The sequence below is a fragment of the Sphaerodactylus townsendi genome, linkage group LG06, assembly GCF_021028975.2.
Source record: "Sphaerodactylus townsendi isolate TG3544 linkage group LG06, MPM_Stown_v2.3, whole genome shotgun sequence".
Classification (NCBI taxonomy): Eukaryota; Metazoa; Chordata; class Lepidosauria; order Squamata; family Sphaerodactylidae; genus Sphaerodactylus; species Sphaerodactylus townsendi.
In genome coordinates, this window is record NC_059430.1 from 65,691,054 (window position 1) to 65,708,436 (window position 17,383).

At 40.6% G+C, this 17,383-nt stretch overlaps 1 protein-coding gene across 1 annotated transcript in view; it reads left to right on the top strand.

Annotated features, from left to right (window-relative positions):
* Positions 1-1,046: 1,046 nt before the first annotated feature.
* ADAMTS20 (ADAM metallopeptidase with thrombospondin type 1 motif 20) overlaps positions 1,047-17,383 on the top strand; it is a 77,308-nt gene continuing 60,971 nt past the window's right edge. The window contains exons 1-6 of the mRNA XM_048501159.1: positions 1,047-1,460; positions 2,524-2,864; positions 10,494-10,659; positions 14,906-15,162; positions 15,986-16,069; positions 16,804-16,928. Of these exons, the coding sequence (XP_048357116.1) occupies positions 1,370-1,460; positions 2,524-2,864; positions 10,494-10,659; positions 14,906-15,162; positions 15,986-16,069; positions 16,804-16,928 (1,064 nt within the window). The 5' untranslated portion in view covers positions 1,047-1,369. The remainder of the gene's footprint in view (positions 1,461-2,523; positions 2,865-10,493; positions 10,660-14,905; positions 15,163-15,985; positions 16,070-16,803; positions 16,929-17,383) is intronic.

Sequence of the window (17,383 nt, forward strand, 5' to 3'; positions counted from 1 at the left end):
TCAAATCTGACAGCAGAAGGAAAAGGATTATAGATCTAGACAACAATGCAGACAAATTGTTCAAGGTGTGCCATGCCATAATACATACAATACAGATAAGCTATATAATTTAGAAACAAGGTAAGAAAGGTGGAAAAGAATGCAATAAAAAGGTGCAAACCCCCTCCCCACCCCATTAATAGATGTGTGCCATTTAAAAGCCTCACTAGTGCTTGTTCTAATATAGTTTTTGTGGATTAGACTCCACTTCTTAAAGCGTGTCTAACTGGAAGTTATCCCTGACTTGGAGAGCCCCAGACTAGTCTGATCTTGTCAGATCTCAGAAGCTAAGCCAGGTCAGCCCTGGCTAGTATTTGAATGGGCAACCTCCAGGGGAATACCAGAATTCTGACATGGAGGCAGGCAGTGGCAAACCACCTCTGAATGTCTCTTGCCTTGAAAACTCTATGCAGTCTTCATAATCAGCTGTGAGGTCCCATGTGGGCTTTGAGCAAACCTTGTGCAATTTGTGAATATGGTGTATTTTCTGAGTTCCAGGTCTGGGCAGATGGGAGTATGCAGCCCTATAAGATATACAGGAAACTTTTATCTGATTTGTTTGTACAGGAGTTCCAGCATAAATGCTTTCTGGAAAACCTCGATTTGTGAATGACTGACCTAATGGGGTGGGAAAGCTTAGTGGGCATGCATGGGACATGACTTCAGCGATAGAAGTTTCTCCTTTTTAAAAACTTGACATATAGGGTATTTTAATGAGCGATTTTACATTGCTTTTGGGTCCTGTCTCTGGTCTGACTAAAATAGGGCGGGGCACAACCAGTGTGAATAAGGAAGAGATTTCAGTCTGACCACGGCCACAGCAAATTTCGGAATTTTATTTTAAACCCCTCCTCCCCGCCAAAAAAAGAAACCTACGCGAAGCCGCCGACCGGCGAGCGTGCTTCTGTGGGCGAGAAGGTAGCGTGAGGCTCCGCCAATCACCGGTCAGGTCCGTGCCTCAAGGGGGCGGGCAGAGGCTTTGATGTCGGGGGTCCTGGGGTGGCCACGGAGTCAACGCGAAGCTGGCACCCTTTGCTGCTGGTACGACGCGGGAGGTAGAAAGCCTTCCTGGAAGGAGCGAATGCCTCTGTGCGCAAAGCGGCACGCACCGAGCGCACAACAGGCAACTTTCGCCAACGAGGCGAGGGAGAGCCGGAACGTGAAGGGCAGCTACGAGTGCAGAAGAGAACCGGGTGGGCTCCGGGAATATGAATGAGCCGCGCACTCTGCAGTCGGCCCAGCCGGCTGGCGACTCGAGCCGCTGAGGCAGCGTTGCCGGGAGCGAAGAACACGGCGCGAGTTTCCCGCAACAGGAAGGCGAGAGAGAACCATGCGGAGTCTCGCCCGGGTAACGCGGCTGGTGGGTTTCCTTTCCGTTCTCTTCACGAGGACGTGGGAACTGCAACTGCACCCCAAGCAAGGTAAAGTGAAGGGGGCGACCCCAAAGCCAGAACTCCGCCGGGGAGGAAGGCGCGTCATGTCTCATCAACGCAGTCCGGGGACTGTAGACGGCCGGCCACAGGCGACCACGGCGGTTTGCCTTGAGCCGCTGTGTCGGCGTGAGGGCAGCGCGCACCCGCGATTGGGAAGGGGCGCGGCTTGCACGTGCGGGAAAAACGCGCTTCGCGCTGTTGAAAAGAAAGCGGCGCTCGTGATGGTAGCGAGAGGGGTGCGCCGTGCAATTTCGGGGCGCAAGAGGGTCCTGCTGTGCAGGTCGCGTCCCCGGCTCCGCCGGTTGATTTTCTCCACAGCGACTTGGGTTGGTGTTGGTTACTAGACTGGTGGAAAGCGGATGGTGACATCCTGAAAAGCACGCTTTTATTGCTAACACGCATGTTTAAGGTCTGAACAAATGGCATGAGTTTGCCCAATGCAAACCTGCTTTAGAGCTGGAAAAGTGGTGGACGTTGCAATGGCAGCCGTCCAAAACCCATTCAAAAAAAAAAATTCTGCCTCTGGCTTAAAAGCAAGTGGGAGTAAATTGCCGCCGAATTGCTACATCATACAGTACAGCTTTCCCCCAAAAAAATAAATACTAGAACTCCATGGAATTGGGTGAAACAAACTACTCTTCAATATTTGCACCTTGCTTATCATATGAGGAGTATCTTTTTCCTCAATCTCTCCCGCCCCCCCATATTCTGGGGAGGGCCTACTTCCTTCTTCCCTGGCCTTCTGGAATAACACTCTTTGATTCCTCCCCCAAGGCCATGCTGGCCCAAATGAGGTGGTGTGTTCTCATGAAACGTCCCAGCTTCCTCCCACATGAGGGTAAGGATATCCTGGCTACATCTATGGTTTTCACCTATTCCTGCCGTGACCAAGGGGGGGGGGGGGGTCTTCACTGCAGCTGTGCCTGCTGTGGCTTTTGAGGGGGCAGCTTCTCTTGAGTTGTCTCTTGTAGCAGGATTTCTCACACATGCCAGCCCTGTCTCTTGGGTTGTTTCTACCATTTTGAAATTCTGCCTGTTTGTTTTATTGCAGAGACTTTATTGAAACATTTGTCATCATATGAAATAGTGACACCTATGCGAGTGAATGATTTTGGAGAGATTTTCCCTCATGCTAACCACTTCAAAAGGAGGAAAAGGAGTACCCTAGCTGATGCCATTCCTTTCAGGACCCACTATCGCTTCAGAGCCTATGGACAGGTTTTCCAGCTGAATCTGAGTGCTGACACCAGCTTCATTGCTCCTCACTACACGGAGGAGCACATTGGGGCCACAGAAAGTCATCTTCCCTCTGATTTGCAGCACTGTTTCTATCATGGATATGTGGATGCAAAGGAAACACACAGAGCAGTCTTCAGCCTCTGTGGTGGCCTGGTAAGTTCTACATTTGCTCTTTGTCATCATGCAGTCCCTTTTGCCTGAAGAATGGCAATCCTTGCCTTTGGAGATCAGCTGAAGTTCTGTGAGATGAAATAATTATTTCACTTTGATGCTCAAGACTGTTAAATATAGGATGAAAGATACAATTCTGTACAATAAACTGCAATCTCATTAGTGTCCTTGTTATTCGCTCTGAGGTTTAAGGAAGGTTTATCACTTGCATGAGGAACCATTGTGTTTCACAACCCCACAGAATACAAGGAGCTAGGTGGCCACAGGTGATTTTTCTTTGAACCAAATGTGGTGGTGGGATTAGACTTCCAGGGTAATTGAATGGGTAATATCCAAAGTTTGACATGCTTTAGCATATTTGAATATGCAGTGGCTAGGAAGCTGGACCTGGTTCTAATGGCAAGTATGTTGATGTGGTCATACAGAGCAGTAAAATCCATTTGGTCAGTTTTTGTAGTCCTGACTGCTTCTGCCATTATAATAGTGATGATAATCAAGGATGTGTGTATAGTCAAGAAATGTGGTTATACTTAACTTTGAACTACTTTGAGTGTATGTCAGAAAAGTGGTATATATCTTACATTAATAAACTTGTATTCTTTATGGTTAATTCTTTTTTGTACTCCTGTTAGAATTGCACATTCATGTCAACCATGTACCTGATTCAGTGTATATTACCTGCATGCAGTAAAATACCCACATGACCCTAAGACTTAGGTCTAGGCCAGGGGTCTGCAATTGGCCATGGTGGCAGGGGCTGATGGGAATTGTAGTCCATGAACATCTGGAGAGCCGCAGGTTGCAGACCCTAGGTCTAGGCTGTCACTTGAACAATAAGTGGCTGATTCTTCCTTAAAAATTCATCTTCTCCTTTCCTTTATCTTTATTCTGTCATCAAATCATTATTTTATTTGTATAGTGTGGTATGCAGAATAAGTAGTAAATATAATTCAAAGCTATTTTAAAGTCAGTTTTATTTTATAAAACTGTGGCATTTTCTAAAGAATATTAGAAATATTCTAGTATTGTTGTCCCTATGGGTGGACAACTGTTCTGTTCCATCATAAAAGTGGATTATGTGATACTGCAGACAATTTTATTATATTTTATAAGATAGTTATTAACACATAATTATATTGTACTCCGTAAGAGAGCTATTAACTACTGGCACTGGTCAGTGGTGTAGCGCCCATGGGGACATGTCCCTGGGCACATGCCATCCTGTCACATGGGGGCGCTTAAAATCGCCCTCCACACCCCTCCTCCCCTTTGCTGACTCAGCTCGTCCGAGTCGATGCGGGGGAGGAGGGGATGGCGCCCATGAAGGAGGGGTGCAAAATTGCCCCATCCCCCTTTCCCCCTCAGCCAGCCCTGGCCACCGCAGGGTGTCCCTTGGCCCTGCCCAGCTAGGCAAAGGCTGCAGCCAAGCGCCCCTCGGCCCTGCCTCGTCAGGCTGCCTGGAACTGTGGCCGGATCAGGTAAGTGAGGCATGGGGGGGGGGGTGTAGCTACCATGAGGCATGGGGGGTGCTGTGGGGACATAGTTACCATGCAGGGTGAGGGCGTGTGCCTGGAGGCGCCATTTGCCCCCGCTATGCCTCTGGCCCTGGTTGATTCTATTCTATTATTGTGGTGTTGTAGAACATGACCAAAAACAAATCTATGTTGTAGTTTTGCTGTGCAAGGGTGGGCTGCCCTTTTTGTGACTGACACAATCCATTTGATTATCCTTTTGTACTTTTTAATTTAAGCATAAACATTTGATTTTGTGTTCGGTGCATAACTAGTGAGTTTAAACGTTATTTGTCATCTTGTTGAAGAGTGATGTATTTCAATATGTTTGCCCCCTTTTTTTCTCATAGAATCTTAGATCCTTCCAGCATGCATGCTGCCCTTTAATGTATTGTGAACACAAATCAAAGAGCTTTTATCCTCTTTATGCATATGTAACTGCAATTGAAGTAAATAGGATTTAAACTTGTACATAGAAAGATGAAATGTGACCTTATGGCTACAGAGTGGGCTTTAAAACAGTTTCTGATAGAGTCCTGGTCTGTTGATGTACAAAGGAGTGATTCAACTATTTATTTTGTAGTATTAAGCTTGTTATTTGCACGTATGCACAGCTTATTTGAGTTTACTGTTTCATCACAGTGCAATGAAGAAATCATGTTTTAAAATTTTACTTTAATTCTAAATTCTAGAATTCTAAAAATTGCTATATGAAATTCATATAAGGCACAGCTTTTAAAAAATCATGTTATATTAGTTCTTTATGAACAGCAAGGGCAGGAAACTTTTGGTTCTAAGCCAGTAGGCCAAATGAGACCTTCTCCGAGTTTCCCTAACACTTGCTGGTTCCCTATAAGCATTATTGATCTTATCCTGCCTCTTCTTCCTCCCCTTTCTTCTTCTTAGGAAAATATTCCTGTGCTTGTCCTTGTGGACTTTGTTAATCAGAGGTGAGAATTTAAGAGATGTAGAATATCTTGGTTCTTTGGTGTATCCTGAAGAAGAAAATGATTGTATAAACTGTTAAGTAGGGCAGCTACTGAGCTGGAACTGACCAGAATTCAGAGTACAGTTAAGTAGTCCACTGATAACACCTTTCTCTAGAACTTCACTCTAAAACAGTGGTGTATTTTCCTGGGTGTCACTCTTCTGGTCATATGGGGCGCAAAATCAGCACCACACCAGGAAGCCGGCAGTGGGGGGGGGGGCGGGGCGGGGCGACCTTGATCCTGCCCATGTCAATGGCAACGTGGGCAGAATCGAGGGTGCTCGAAGACAGCAAGGCAGCAGGATTTTCTGCTGCCTTGTCATCTCTGAGCGCCCCTGACCCCGCCCATGTAGAAGACACATGGGCGGGGTTGAGGGCGCTCGAAGACGAGGCAGCAGAACTTCCTTCTGCCTTGTCGTGTCCAAGCGCCCTTGACCCCACCCATGTCGCCATTGACATGGGCAAGGTCTAGGGTGCCCGGCTCCCCCCCCCTCGGCTCCCACTCCACCGGTTGGGGTCCCAGCCAGCAGCCAGTAGTCCCTTTTGCCCTCTCCTCCGGGCAGGCCAGAAGGGACTGCAGTCCCCGGCCTTGGAGAGCTGCTTTTATAAGCACTGAGGCTGGGGCGGTGCTTGGGGAGGCGTGACCACGCCCCCAGGGGTCTGTGGCCATGCCTCCCCAAGTCCCACCCCCAGCCTCAGTGCTTATAAAAGCAGATCTCTGGGGCCAGGGACTACAGTCTCTTCTGGCCTGCCTGGGGGGTAGGGCAGAAGGGATTGCTGGCTGCCGGCTGGGAGCCCAGCCAGCGGAGAAGCAGAACCAGGCACCCTAAACCCTGCCCATGTTGATGACAACATGGGCGGGGGCAAGGGTGCTTGGAGATGACAAGGACTTCCTGCTGCCTCATTGTCTTTCAGCACCCTCGACCCCTGCCCATGTGTCATCGACACGGGCAGGGTCAAGGGTGCCTGGCAGCAGTGAGGGGGGCGGAGCCCTGCCCCCATCCTGGGGGGGAGTTGTCCGGAGGCAATTTGTTTCTGGGCGCCATTTACCCTCGGTACGTCTCTGCTCTAAAGAGATGTTGCTGACACTGGCTAGCCGCTAGGGAAAAGTATTCACGTGTTTGTGTGGGAGACAGTCTACAGGGCGTAGTTGTTCTATGTTACCATTGCCCAGTTTCAGTGAGATAGTTTGTCTGTTTGTTCCATGCTGGTTGTCACTGTTGCATACAGTTGCAGACACTTGCATACAATGGAAGCAATCCATAAAGTATCTTCATTCCTATATTCCATCTGTACATGCTCAGTGAGTACAGTACAGTAAACCTTTATTAGGCATAAATAGTTCTAAGTACAGTATGTTCGTATAATAAACAACACAACTATAGAAACTTAATACACAAAATCAGGCTAAATTATACACAAACTTTCTGGAGACCTATTTTCATATCCAGATGTTAGTTAAAATCAATTTAAATAACTTCTCACATTTGTTACAATGATTTAAGCCTCAGACATTACTTCAATGTGATTGAATGATTTGGTAAATCGAGAGTCACATTTTAATACTGTGATATATTACTTCAGCTAGATATGTAGCAACCTTTGAAGTTATCTCAGAAGATGCATCATTTAGTAAATAATTCACTACATAAGCTGAAGGCAAATTTGTTTCAGCTTTAAGAATCGGGGTTATATAGTGACTATGTAATGCAGAGTGTAGCTGACATTCTAAAAGGATATGTTGAATTGTATTCCATCTGTACATGCTCAGTGAGTTCCTGTTCCCTAGGCCCTAAAGTCCAACATTCCAATGGAAATAAAATACAAATATGAAAATAGCATGGGTTACACAGTGTTCAGTGAAGCTGGAAAGAACGTTTGCTAATCTATTGCTGTGTCAGTGAACAAGTGCCAACTTTCAATCCTAAAAATCTATTTAAAATAACATTCATGTTCCATAATGTTTAGTTTTTATCACTTTATTTAACTTTTCATGGCTCTGTAAAGCTGGCTGTCCAATTTTAATTATGGAAATGCTCTGGCCTGTACTGACCAGATATCATTTTAGAGTGTATTCATTTTTGTTTTTGTTAAAAACAATTGTGCCATCCTGTGGCAATCATCCTCAAAGTCCCATGTTTCCTTCAGGGCTCTCAACCAATCCTTGTGATTTGGGCTCTTGCAGATCCAAGTTGTTGTCAACCAGACACAGTTCATGAGCTCCACTAGATGGGAGGGAGTGAGCTTAACTGGGCTGAAGAAAAACTTTTCTTCTGACAAGAATTTTGTGGCTCTGAATAAAAGCGTCCCCTTAGCCCGATTGTTATTTGTCTTTTAGTTAGGGTTTAGGATCAGCTTGGGGAATTCTTATTTCAGTGAGACAAATAAGCATTCTGTTAAGAGCCCAATTTTCTTTCCTAACTTGTGTGTACAAGCTCTGTGCAGCAGACCTCTTCATGGTAAAACACCAACCTTAAATTTATTAAGGTAACCTGTACTGAGAACGGGGAATTAAACCTTTCTTCAAGGTGTGTTTGCTTTACTTGGCACTCAGCTACAAATTGTAACTCTCCTTGTATCTTTGGGGGTGAAGTTTTGAGCCAGTTGTGCTTTATGAATTGAAGCAGTCTGCACAGTCCTTAAGGTATGGTGGTCCCATAATTTTTAATTATTATCTTTGTATTGATAACATGCAGATTCATTTTCTAAAAGCTATTAATATTCCAGTATTTCATCTTTGACCATCGACTGAACATTTATTATTTTTTGAATCAGTTCAGTAATCCTGGTTAAAGATGTTCTCCAACAGTGCCTTTTATCTTACACTGGACAAAGGTTTGTGTCTGTTCCATCAGCCCCATTTTTCTCTGTCTTGAGTCTCTTTATGCAATGACTGGTGATTTCAAAGGGTCATGCTTCAATTACCGGTACTTACAGCTGTTGTTTGGGAGGAACCAATGATGGCATTTGACCATAGTTATTTCTTATTTTGCTTTACACAAATCTTACAACATACAAAATTGGTGAAAAATGATTGCCATAATATGCAACTTTTTTTTGCAGTTCTTATAATAACACTAGGGATGCAGTTTTATACAGTGTTATTTAGGAACACATTCCTTCAAGCTCATTGAAACTTATTTCTGAATAAGCATGGGTTGAGCTGCAAAATGATAATTCTAATGAAAGTGAAGATCTAAAAGGAATGATTATGGTGGTAGAGGAGAAAAAAGATGTTTTGGACTTTAATAGAGAAGGGAAAGTTGAATGTAATCTTGATAACCACATAGGTTGATTTCTTATATTTTATTAGTTTAAAATTAATAGCCTATTCTATCTTCAAGCCTTATATACCACTAAATAGACAATTTATAAAAAGAAAAAAGAATATGACAGTAATTTAACATGTATAAAATTTCACTAAAACTTAGTGAACAAGAAAATGAAAGCAGTAATGTACCAGCAATAAAACCACATTAAGCTGTAAGCAGCTATAAAATATTAGAAATATATCGCACAATAGATGAAAGCATCAATGAAGTGACACCAGTGAGCCAGTGTCTCCCCTCTATAAACTGATACTCTAAATTTGTAGAGATCTGTTTGGGTGAGTGGAGGACAGGTTCCAGCTTGCACAGGCATGTGCATTTGCATGTCAAGGCTAATTGAACCTCCCAAACCAGGAAGCCTTCAGTTACACTGTGAAAGTGTGAGGAAGAGAGAAGAAACAGCAAACTGTGCTTGTGCTCATAATTGGCAAATCTCTATTTGCATGGTAATCTGAACTGAGTCAGTGGTCTAGGTCAATTGCTGAGACTCAGCTTAATTGAACAGGAGACTATGCTTATCCTGCAGCTCAATAAGCTTTTAGTGTAATATTGTGAAAAGTATGATTTTGCAATTAATTTATACCAATCCTGTGAATCCTTGTGGGTTTCCAACCTGTTTGCAAATCCTGACATGTTGTAGTTGTGAATGTACTTTTCATTTAGACTACTATAATTATCTATTCATTTTTGTTTGTTTATTTATTTATTGAATTTCGTAAGCGCCCCTCCCAAAACTGGCTTGAGGCGATTTACAGATTGAACAAAAATACAATAAAACTGTCTCAGCGTAGGTAGACCCATAAAATAAAAAACCCAAATAGAGGTCTAAAAGTTATATAAGTGTAGGTGTTTGAGTGTGTGTGTGTTTTCTTCTTTTCATTTAGTGTTGTGATTGTGGGGGGAAGGGGGGCTAGATTGAGGGGTTTTTTAAAATCTATGTATGTGCTATTTAGAGGTGTAAAATAAATAAAAATTCTTAATAAAATGTATAATATAATTCAAATTATTATTAAATCAGTCTAATTAAAGGTTTAATAAATATTTAATAAATTTGAATACATATTATATCGAGGTAGAGGAGAAAAAAGTTTTGGACTGTAATAGAGAAGAGAAAGTTGAATGTACAATGCTGGAAATCTTGATATTAAATAATATATTAAATAAATATATTAAATAAATTTTATTTATTTATTAAATACAATTTTAATATTTAATAAATATTTAATAAAGTTCAGGTTTGCTGGGAAAGATCAGCTATAAATTGAATAAACTAAACTATCACTGACTTTTGTAGATAGATGACTGATGTAACTCCGGGGATAGGGCAGTATATTAAATCTAATAATAAAATAAAAAATAAAAATAAAAACTCTGTTAGCAGTTACAATTGCTAGTACTTTAGAGGAAGTACAGAAAAAATTACACACTGATAATAATTGCTAATTTGTTAATTGATAAGTTCCATTGTAATGCATGCAACCATTTTGTTCCATAACTTGAAATACATTTGTTACAGCTGTAGGGTCTAGATTCAGAAGCACTTTTGCCACCTCTTCTAGAAACAAAATATACGTGTAAAGATTTCATCATTGATAAGTTAAACATTACATTTATTTAGTAAGAGGTGAGATTGTTTTAATAGTCATGATATAATGGAATGTGGCCTTTTTCCAAGTGTTAACCTACAGCAGGTAACATATTTACTTGTTTCTTAATGATTTAAATTTGCGCTGAATCTTCTCCTAAGGTCCATTCCATTAACACCTTGTCTTTTTGTTTTCAGATGGGCACATTTAAGTCCCATGATGGTGAATACTTTCTAGAACCCTTGATGACCATAGGTGACGATGAACATCAGGATGAATGTAACAAGCCCCATCTTATATACAAATATGAAGAATTTAAAAAAGATCCCCATCTGAATTCTTACAAACCTTGTGAGATTTCAGGTACAGCTAAATTTCAACTAAGCGTCCAGGACACTACAAATGATCAGCAGTTTGCTTGAAATTATTCTTTAGAAATGCTGCTGAATGTTTCAACTTGAGGAGGAGGAGGGCTGGAGTCTTGCAAACTCTCTGATCCAGGAAAATTCCCCTCCCAGCCTGAGGCTTAAATAGGCGAGAGGGAAGCACCTTCGCTTTTTCTGTAACAGTCACCCAGGATTCATCTTGTCAATTTTTAAGTGTGGCCAGCAAAAAATTAGATCCACTGGAACCATGGTCTGCCCTAGAGTTGGAACAAGCCTGACATTGTGTCTCCACCATGCTGCTTCTTTATGGGCCCACTGTCTCTATTGCTGCTATCAGGGGGTGAAGCCTGGATCTGTGGGATAGTTGTCACTGCTTCTAGAACACCTGCTAGGTCTCCTTGTGGCAAGCTCTCAGCCTGTACCTGGCCTTAGACATGGGGGCTTCAGGGCTTCCAATAGAAGGCTTGGCTGCAGGCTTTTTGGGCATGACCTCAGGAGCAAGATTGCCAACCTCTTGGTGTTTTTAAAAAGTTGAACCCAAAAACCTCTGAACTGCAGAGCTGTATGCTGGAATCGGCTCAGCTGACCCCTCTACTCAGCCCTCCTCATTTCCCGGCTTCCTCTGAAGCCCACTTGACATTTCTGAAATGTCTTTTATGACAGCTCCCCCGCCCCGAAACATTTCTTAGCCAGTTTCTCTTACATTGCAATCATACTTGGAATGTTTTAAGTTTCCTCCCAAAAAGTTGTGCTATTTTCCATTCCCTATGCCGTTGCTCAACTTTCCCCTTGGAGCCTAGCTTACCATTTTTGGTGTCTTTCATTTTACTTCTTTTCTCCTCATATCTTTATTTCCTCACCTGAAGCCTGGACTGTCATTTTTTTGTGTGTGCCTCATCTTGCCCCCCCCCCCCCCCCCGGCCCCACTTGCTGCTGCCAAACCTTGCTCTGCCTTTTTTTGGTCCCTTACCTCTTGGCTTCTCCCCCTCCTTTTAAAATGTATTATTTCTTGGTACTTATTTTTGGTAACAAATCAGCAATATTATGAATACAACGCATGGAAAGAAAACTGGTGACCAGGAAACAATATTTTGAGAAGGGGAGTGTGGACAAACTTTGTCATAAACATTGGGATTTAAAGCTTCTTGGAAATGGTGCGGTATGTGCAGAAAAGGCCTTAGTTATCTCTTAGTTCATGTAAGCATTTGTAAACCAAACACATACAAGAATTATGGTTATTAGTATTTTGAGCGGAGACGATTCATTCAGGTAGAACATACTTGCATCCTTAGGCCACTTAGACAAATTACATATTATTTTCCTTCAATGTAAGATTTTCCCCCTAGTTTTTCCACTGAAGCATAAAATTCTGTGGGTGAGAAAAGTATACCTCCTGTGTTAGAAAATTTCTTATGCAAATAAATAAATACATAGAAATGTCTTTATTGTAGATAAATGTTGTTTGAAATCTGTCGCCCTCCCCATATTTTCAGACTGTCAGGGGTTCAGAGGATATGTGGTGCCCTCTGCTGTTTGCTCTTTAGAGAAACTGCTAGAACATTTTACATGACAGTAGCAAGCAACGTTAAGCGCTCTAGGGTTTTTTTGGGGGGGAACAATTATGTTTGTTCATATTAAAAACACCATATGTAAATTATGGAGCAAAAATATGTAGGTACTAGTTTCATGCAAAATGTTCTCTTTTTCAGTTTAAAAACTGGTTAAAATATATATCCTTGCTGACTGAATCTTTTAGGTTAACTCAGGTCAACATAAAACAGAAACATTACCGCTTTAGATTCTCCAGCACTACAGAATTTTCAGAATGAAGCCCAGTGTTTGCTCCCCAGGTTTCCATGGGAAGGAAAGCTCGCTCCCCATCGGTTACCTCCTGTAGAGGAAGACATAACATTGTTTGGAAAGGCATTGGTGTTGGTTTGCTGAGTAGTCATCTGGATCCCATGTTCTTTAGATAGATATCTTGCCAGTGCTATCTCATGTGGAATCTGTGGGAGATAAATTTAGTGGCTTTTCTCTCCTGCAAGACTCTGGCCTGATACTGCCTGATACTTTCTGTTCCAGAAGTGGGCATTTCCTTTATCCCCCAAGAATACATTCTGATGAGTAGAGAGACAGGGTCTGTATTGAGTGATTCCAGCCTTGAAAGAATGTTTTGTGGTATACTAGATGATGGTGTTTTTCAGCTCCCTTCATACTGATTGCTAAAATTCTGGCTGAAGAGCTCCAAAGCCTTGGTGTCCCCCCAACAAACTCTTGGTAATGTCAACCATTATGATTTTACAGCTTACTGGGTAAAATATTAGATGGGAAGATTCATAAGGTAGTCTGTGTAAATGAGTAGCAGTGAGGACTAAAATACTGTGCATGAAAAAAGATGATGAAAAAGATATTCTGTAAGCATTACACACACGCAATAATGGGATAACTGCCAGAAGTGAAGAGGCTTGGGAAAAGGCTGTTGCCTCCAGTCACAGGTGTCGCCATGTGGTGTCTGGTTTTCTGTAGTACATGGAAGAGATTACTAAATGATGGATACTAGAATAACACTTCCATTCTTATTGCATACATGTGTTATGTAGCTCCTACCAAATTTCATAGCTGCTTTATTTCAGTACAACAGGAAACCTTTGTAGGAAACATTTCAGACAGAGTAGTAAGATTTTCACTTGTTAGCATTCACTATTGTCATCTTTCTTTTTGATGCAATGAAAAATATAGGTAAAGACTGTTTCTGGGTAGGGTTCTCTTTTTTCAGAACTTGGAATTGTTAATTATGATATGATGGTTTGTGAGGTTTGGTTCATGTTGCTCAAATATTCATGCTGTTCAAATTCAGATATTGCTGGCATAGAATATCTGTTGTTTTCTGTTCTGATGCAATACTGCTGATTGTCATACTTAAGCATGTATGAAACTGGAGACATTAGGACATTGGACTCTCTTCTATTATTAGTACACCTCTTCTCTTTGGGAACTTTATGTTATCCTGAATAGTTTTCTGAGGATATGAAGTTGAGGGTTTAAAAAAATATTACCTTTCCAAAAGTATTATTTATACATGCGGATGCATTGAGTGTAAAAACTAGAAGGGGTTCTTTCAGAATGTCCTACCGTATATGCCTAGATCCAGACTCCTGGATAAAATCTTTTGGATCAGGCCAAAGAATTATGATATGAATAAAGTGCAGGAATATCTTAGTTATGGATGTGACTGAATTTTTTTTTGGAGAAATTGAAATATGAGTACTTATTGTGTCAAAATTTACTGTTCTTGGTAGCATAATGTATAACTCAATCAACACATAGCTTACTATTTACTTTTGAACGAAGAATTATGATTACCGTCTGTATTCAAGATAAAGCAGCAGCAACCCTGCATTCCAAAATGTCATTTGTAACAGTTGAAAAAAAGTAAAAAACAGAAATAGTCATTGTAGTACAGAAAGGAAATCTAGATTCAGCTTCGAGACATTCTCCCACTAGTATTATCCAGAAACAATACCAGCATACACATTTGCTGTAAGTGACAGTGGGGTTAATTCTTACATACAAGCTAGCCTAATCTTGTATGTATGTATGTATGTATGTATGTATGTATGTATGTATGTATGTATGTATGTATTTATTTATATACCGCCCTCCCCCGAAGGGCTCAGGGCGGTGTACAACATCAACAACCATAAAAACAAAATACAAAGTTCAATTAAGACTTAAAATGCAGCATTCAATTATCAAAACTAATTCAGATTTAAAATAGATGGCATCCAGCCATTTATGCACATTTATTCTATGTATATGTTGGATTCTTAAAAGCTAGCCCTAGCTCGTATTTAGATAGGAGACTATTAAGGAAGTCTAGCATTGCAGTAAAGAGGCGGGCAGTGGCTAACTACCTCCTGCCTTGAAAACCCCACAGGTTCTTCATAAATTGACTATAACTTGATGACACTTTCCTCCATCAATCAAACTGCTGTGTTACAAAAAGGTTCACTGCTATTTTTTCCTGTCTGCAATGTGAGATCTAGTAATTCATAACCCAGATTACCATATATTTATGTAAGAATTGAGCCCAATTTATTTGAGTTACACATTTTCAAGGAAGTGCATTTGGAACTTCAGTCTAATGGTGCCAAAATATTTTCAGGATTGGACATAAGTGCTGTAAACTGTATGTGCAATAATATTTTTTATTTATTTTGCAGATGACACAAAAGACACATTACTGTTTCCAAATGGAACCAACTCGCTCAATTATATAAATGCCAAGCAAGAAAACTCATTTTTAAAGTATGCTTTTAATAACCTATCCATAGAGAATGAAAGAAATATTCCACATTCTCGGAAAAAGCGTTTTCTTTCCTATCCAAGATACGTAGAGGTGATGGTTACAGCTGATGCCAGAATGGTTGAGCACCATGGACGGAACTTACAGCATTATGTATTAACACTTATGTCAATAGTAAGTAACCATCTCATATAAGTTATAGGATAGAATACATTTATATAGCATAGAATATTCCCCAGTAATAAATTTACCATCACTATCACTATAGACGTGCCAAAATGTATCCTATATAGATACTATTCATATAATTGGTGGAACAATGTACAGTTCAGAATGTGATCTAGAGCTTTGACACAGGAACCATAAAACCAGATCCTGGAGCACACAGTGACTGCATGAATACCATCTGTATTCAAGATAAAGCAGCAACAGCCCTGCATTCCAAGATATCAATTGTAATAGTTGAAAAAACCAACCAACCCCCCCCCCCAACCCCCCGAAACAATAATTGTATTACAGAAAGGAAAGCAGCCACTCATGCCATGCAGCAAGTTGCTTTAGAAATGGGGTGGGGATTTCAAAAACTGTGATGTGTTGCAGGTGGAATTAACACTTGTGGCATTTTAGTGTTTATTAGTTCACTGATAAAATGTAAAGAAATTATAATATGATAAATGATTATAAACTGAGTATGCTTACCTTAACTAAGTTGTAGCATCAACTGCCTACATGTTGAACCACAGAATCTTTTGAAGACATTTATTAGATTATGCAACTAATGCAAAGCTTGTTTATTTTCAGTAAACAGGGAGGTACTGGGGTATTACATGCCTGCTGTATGGATATCATAAGAGCATTCATAATATGGTTTAATACAAATAAATGTATTTTAATGAATATCAACATAAATATTTGTATTTCTTTCCATAGGAAATAGTAACATTGCATAATGATATTACATAATAGAATGCTAACTATTTCGCTTCTGTTTATTTAGGTTGCAACAATCTATAAGGACTCAAGTATAGGAAATCAAATAAATATAATGATTGTAAAATTAATTTTAATTCACAATGAACAGGTAAGAATATCCATATCTCTTGTGACTTGGAATAATTTGTGTTTAATTTTTAATATTTAAAAACATGTTTTATAGGATTATATATTTATGGAAACTATTTTTCTTTTAAATTCTTAATGCCCATGTGCTTCACTTCCATGTACACAAACCTGGAGAGCTGCCTTCATTCATGAAACTATCCACGTGAAACCTCACAGTATGGTTTTGCATGCTGGGAATGAACCTTAGTCTGGTACTGAGAGGAAATAAATGTTGTATAATATAAATGGTATATAAACGTTTTAATAAATAAATAAATGGTTCTATTAGTTTATTCTATTTCATGCAAACTATTGTATTGACTTATACCAGTCCATTCTGTTTGTGCTGGTGTGTTCATTTGGCATCAGCAAAAGGTTCCTGGTGCCCAGGATTTATTCTTATAGCTGAACTTATAACTGGACTTATAGCTGGACTTGCAAACTATACTTTATATTGTTTCCTAAACTAGTTCGCAAACCAGTTTGGATGTTTAAAATTGGGCTTGGAATACCATTGATTTAAAAGGATAATGTTATCATTGTATGAAATGTCATTGTATGATTGAGTTCTAACTTTGTAAATTGGTTTCTGTGAGCAATTACTTGCTAAGAAATCTTGAATATACAGGGACCTTTCCAGAGTACGAGTTTAAAGTTATTGCAAAAGAATTAATGTTTACTGTGGTTGTTTTTGCCCTGCCAAATCATGTACAGGAAGGACCAGCTATCAGTTTTAATTCAGCTACTACTCTTCGCAATTTCTGTTTGTGGCAACAAACACAAAACATCCTGGATGATGCTCATCCTTCTCACCATGATACTGCAGTTCTTATCACTAGGTACTTTGTCTGGGAGAACTCAACATTATCTCTCTGCTCTCCATATCCATTTTAAAGATTAATGTTACTTAGACATCCTAACCAGGGTAAAGAAGGGTAGGGGAATTTATGAATGAGAAAGGAGGAGGTATGAGGCACAGAATTGTCTCACGACCTTCTTCTGATTTCTTCTATACCCTGTTTGTTGGAATGCAGTACAAACTGTAATGTTTTAAAATGTTGTGTTTTTTAACAAAGAGGTAAATTGTAGAAGAAAGGGGAATGAAAAGGAGAGATGAGAGAGTGAGGTGATTGGTTGATGCTGGAGAGACACCCAAGAGAGGTTTTTTTGAGAGAGAGCAATTGAGAGAGAGAGAGAGAGAGAGAGAGAGAGAGAGATGCAGTCAGTTGAGGAAAAGACAGTGGCTGTTTCTGCACAGCCAAGGGAGAGAGCCTCCATTGGCATTAATCATGGG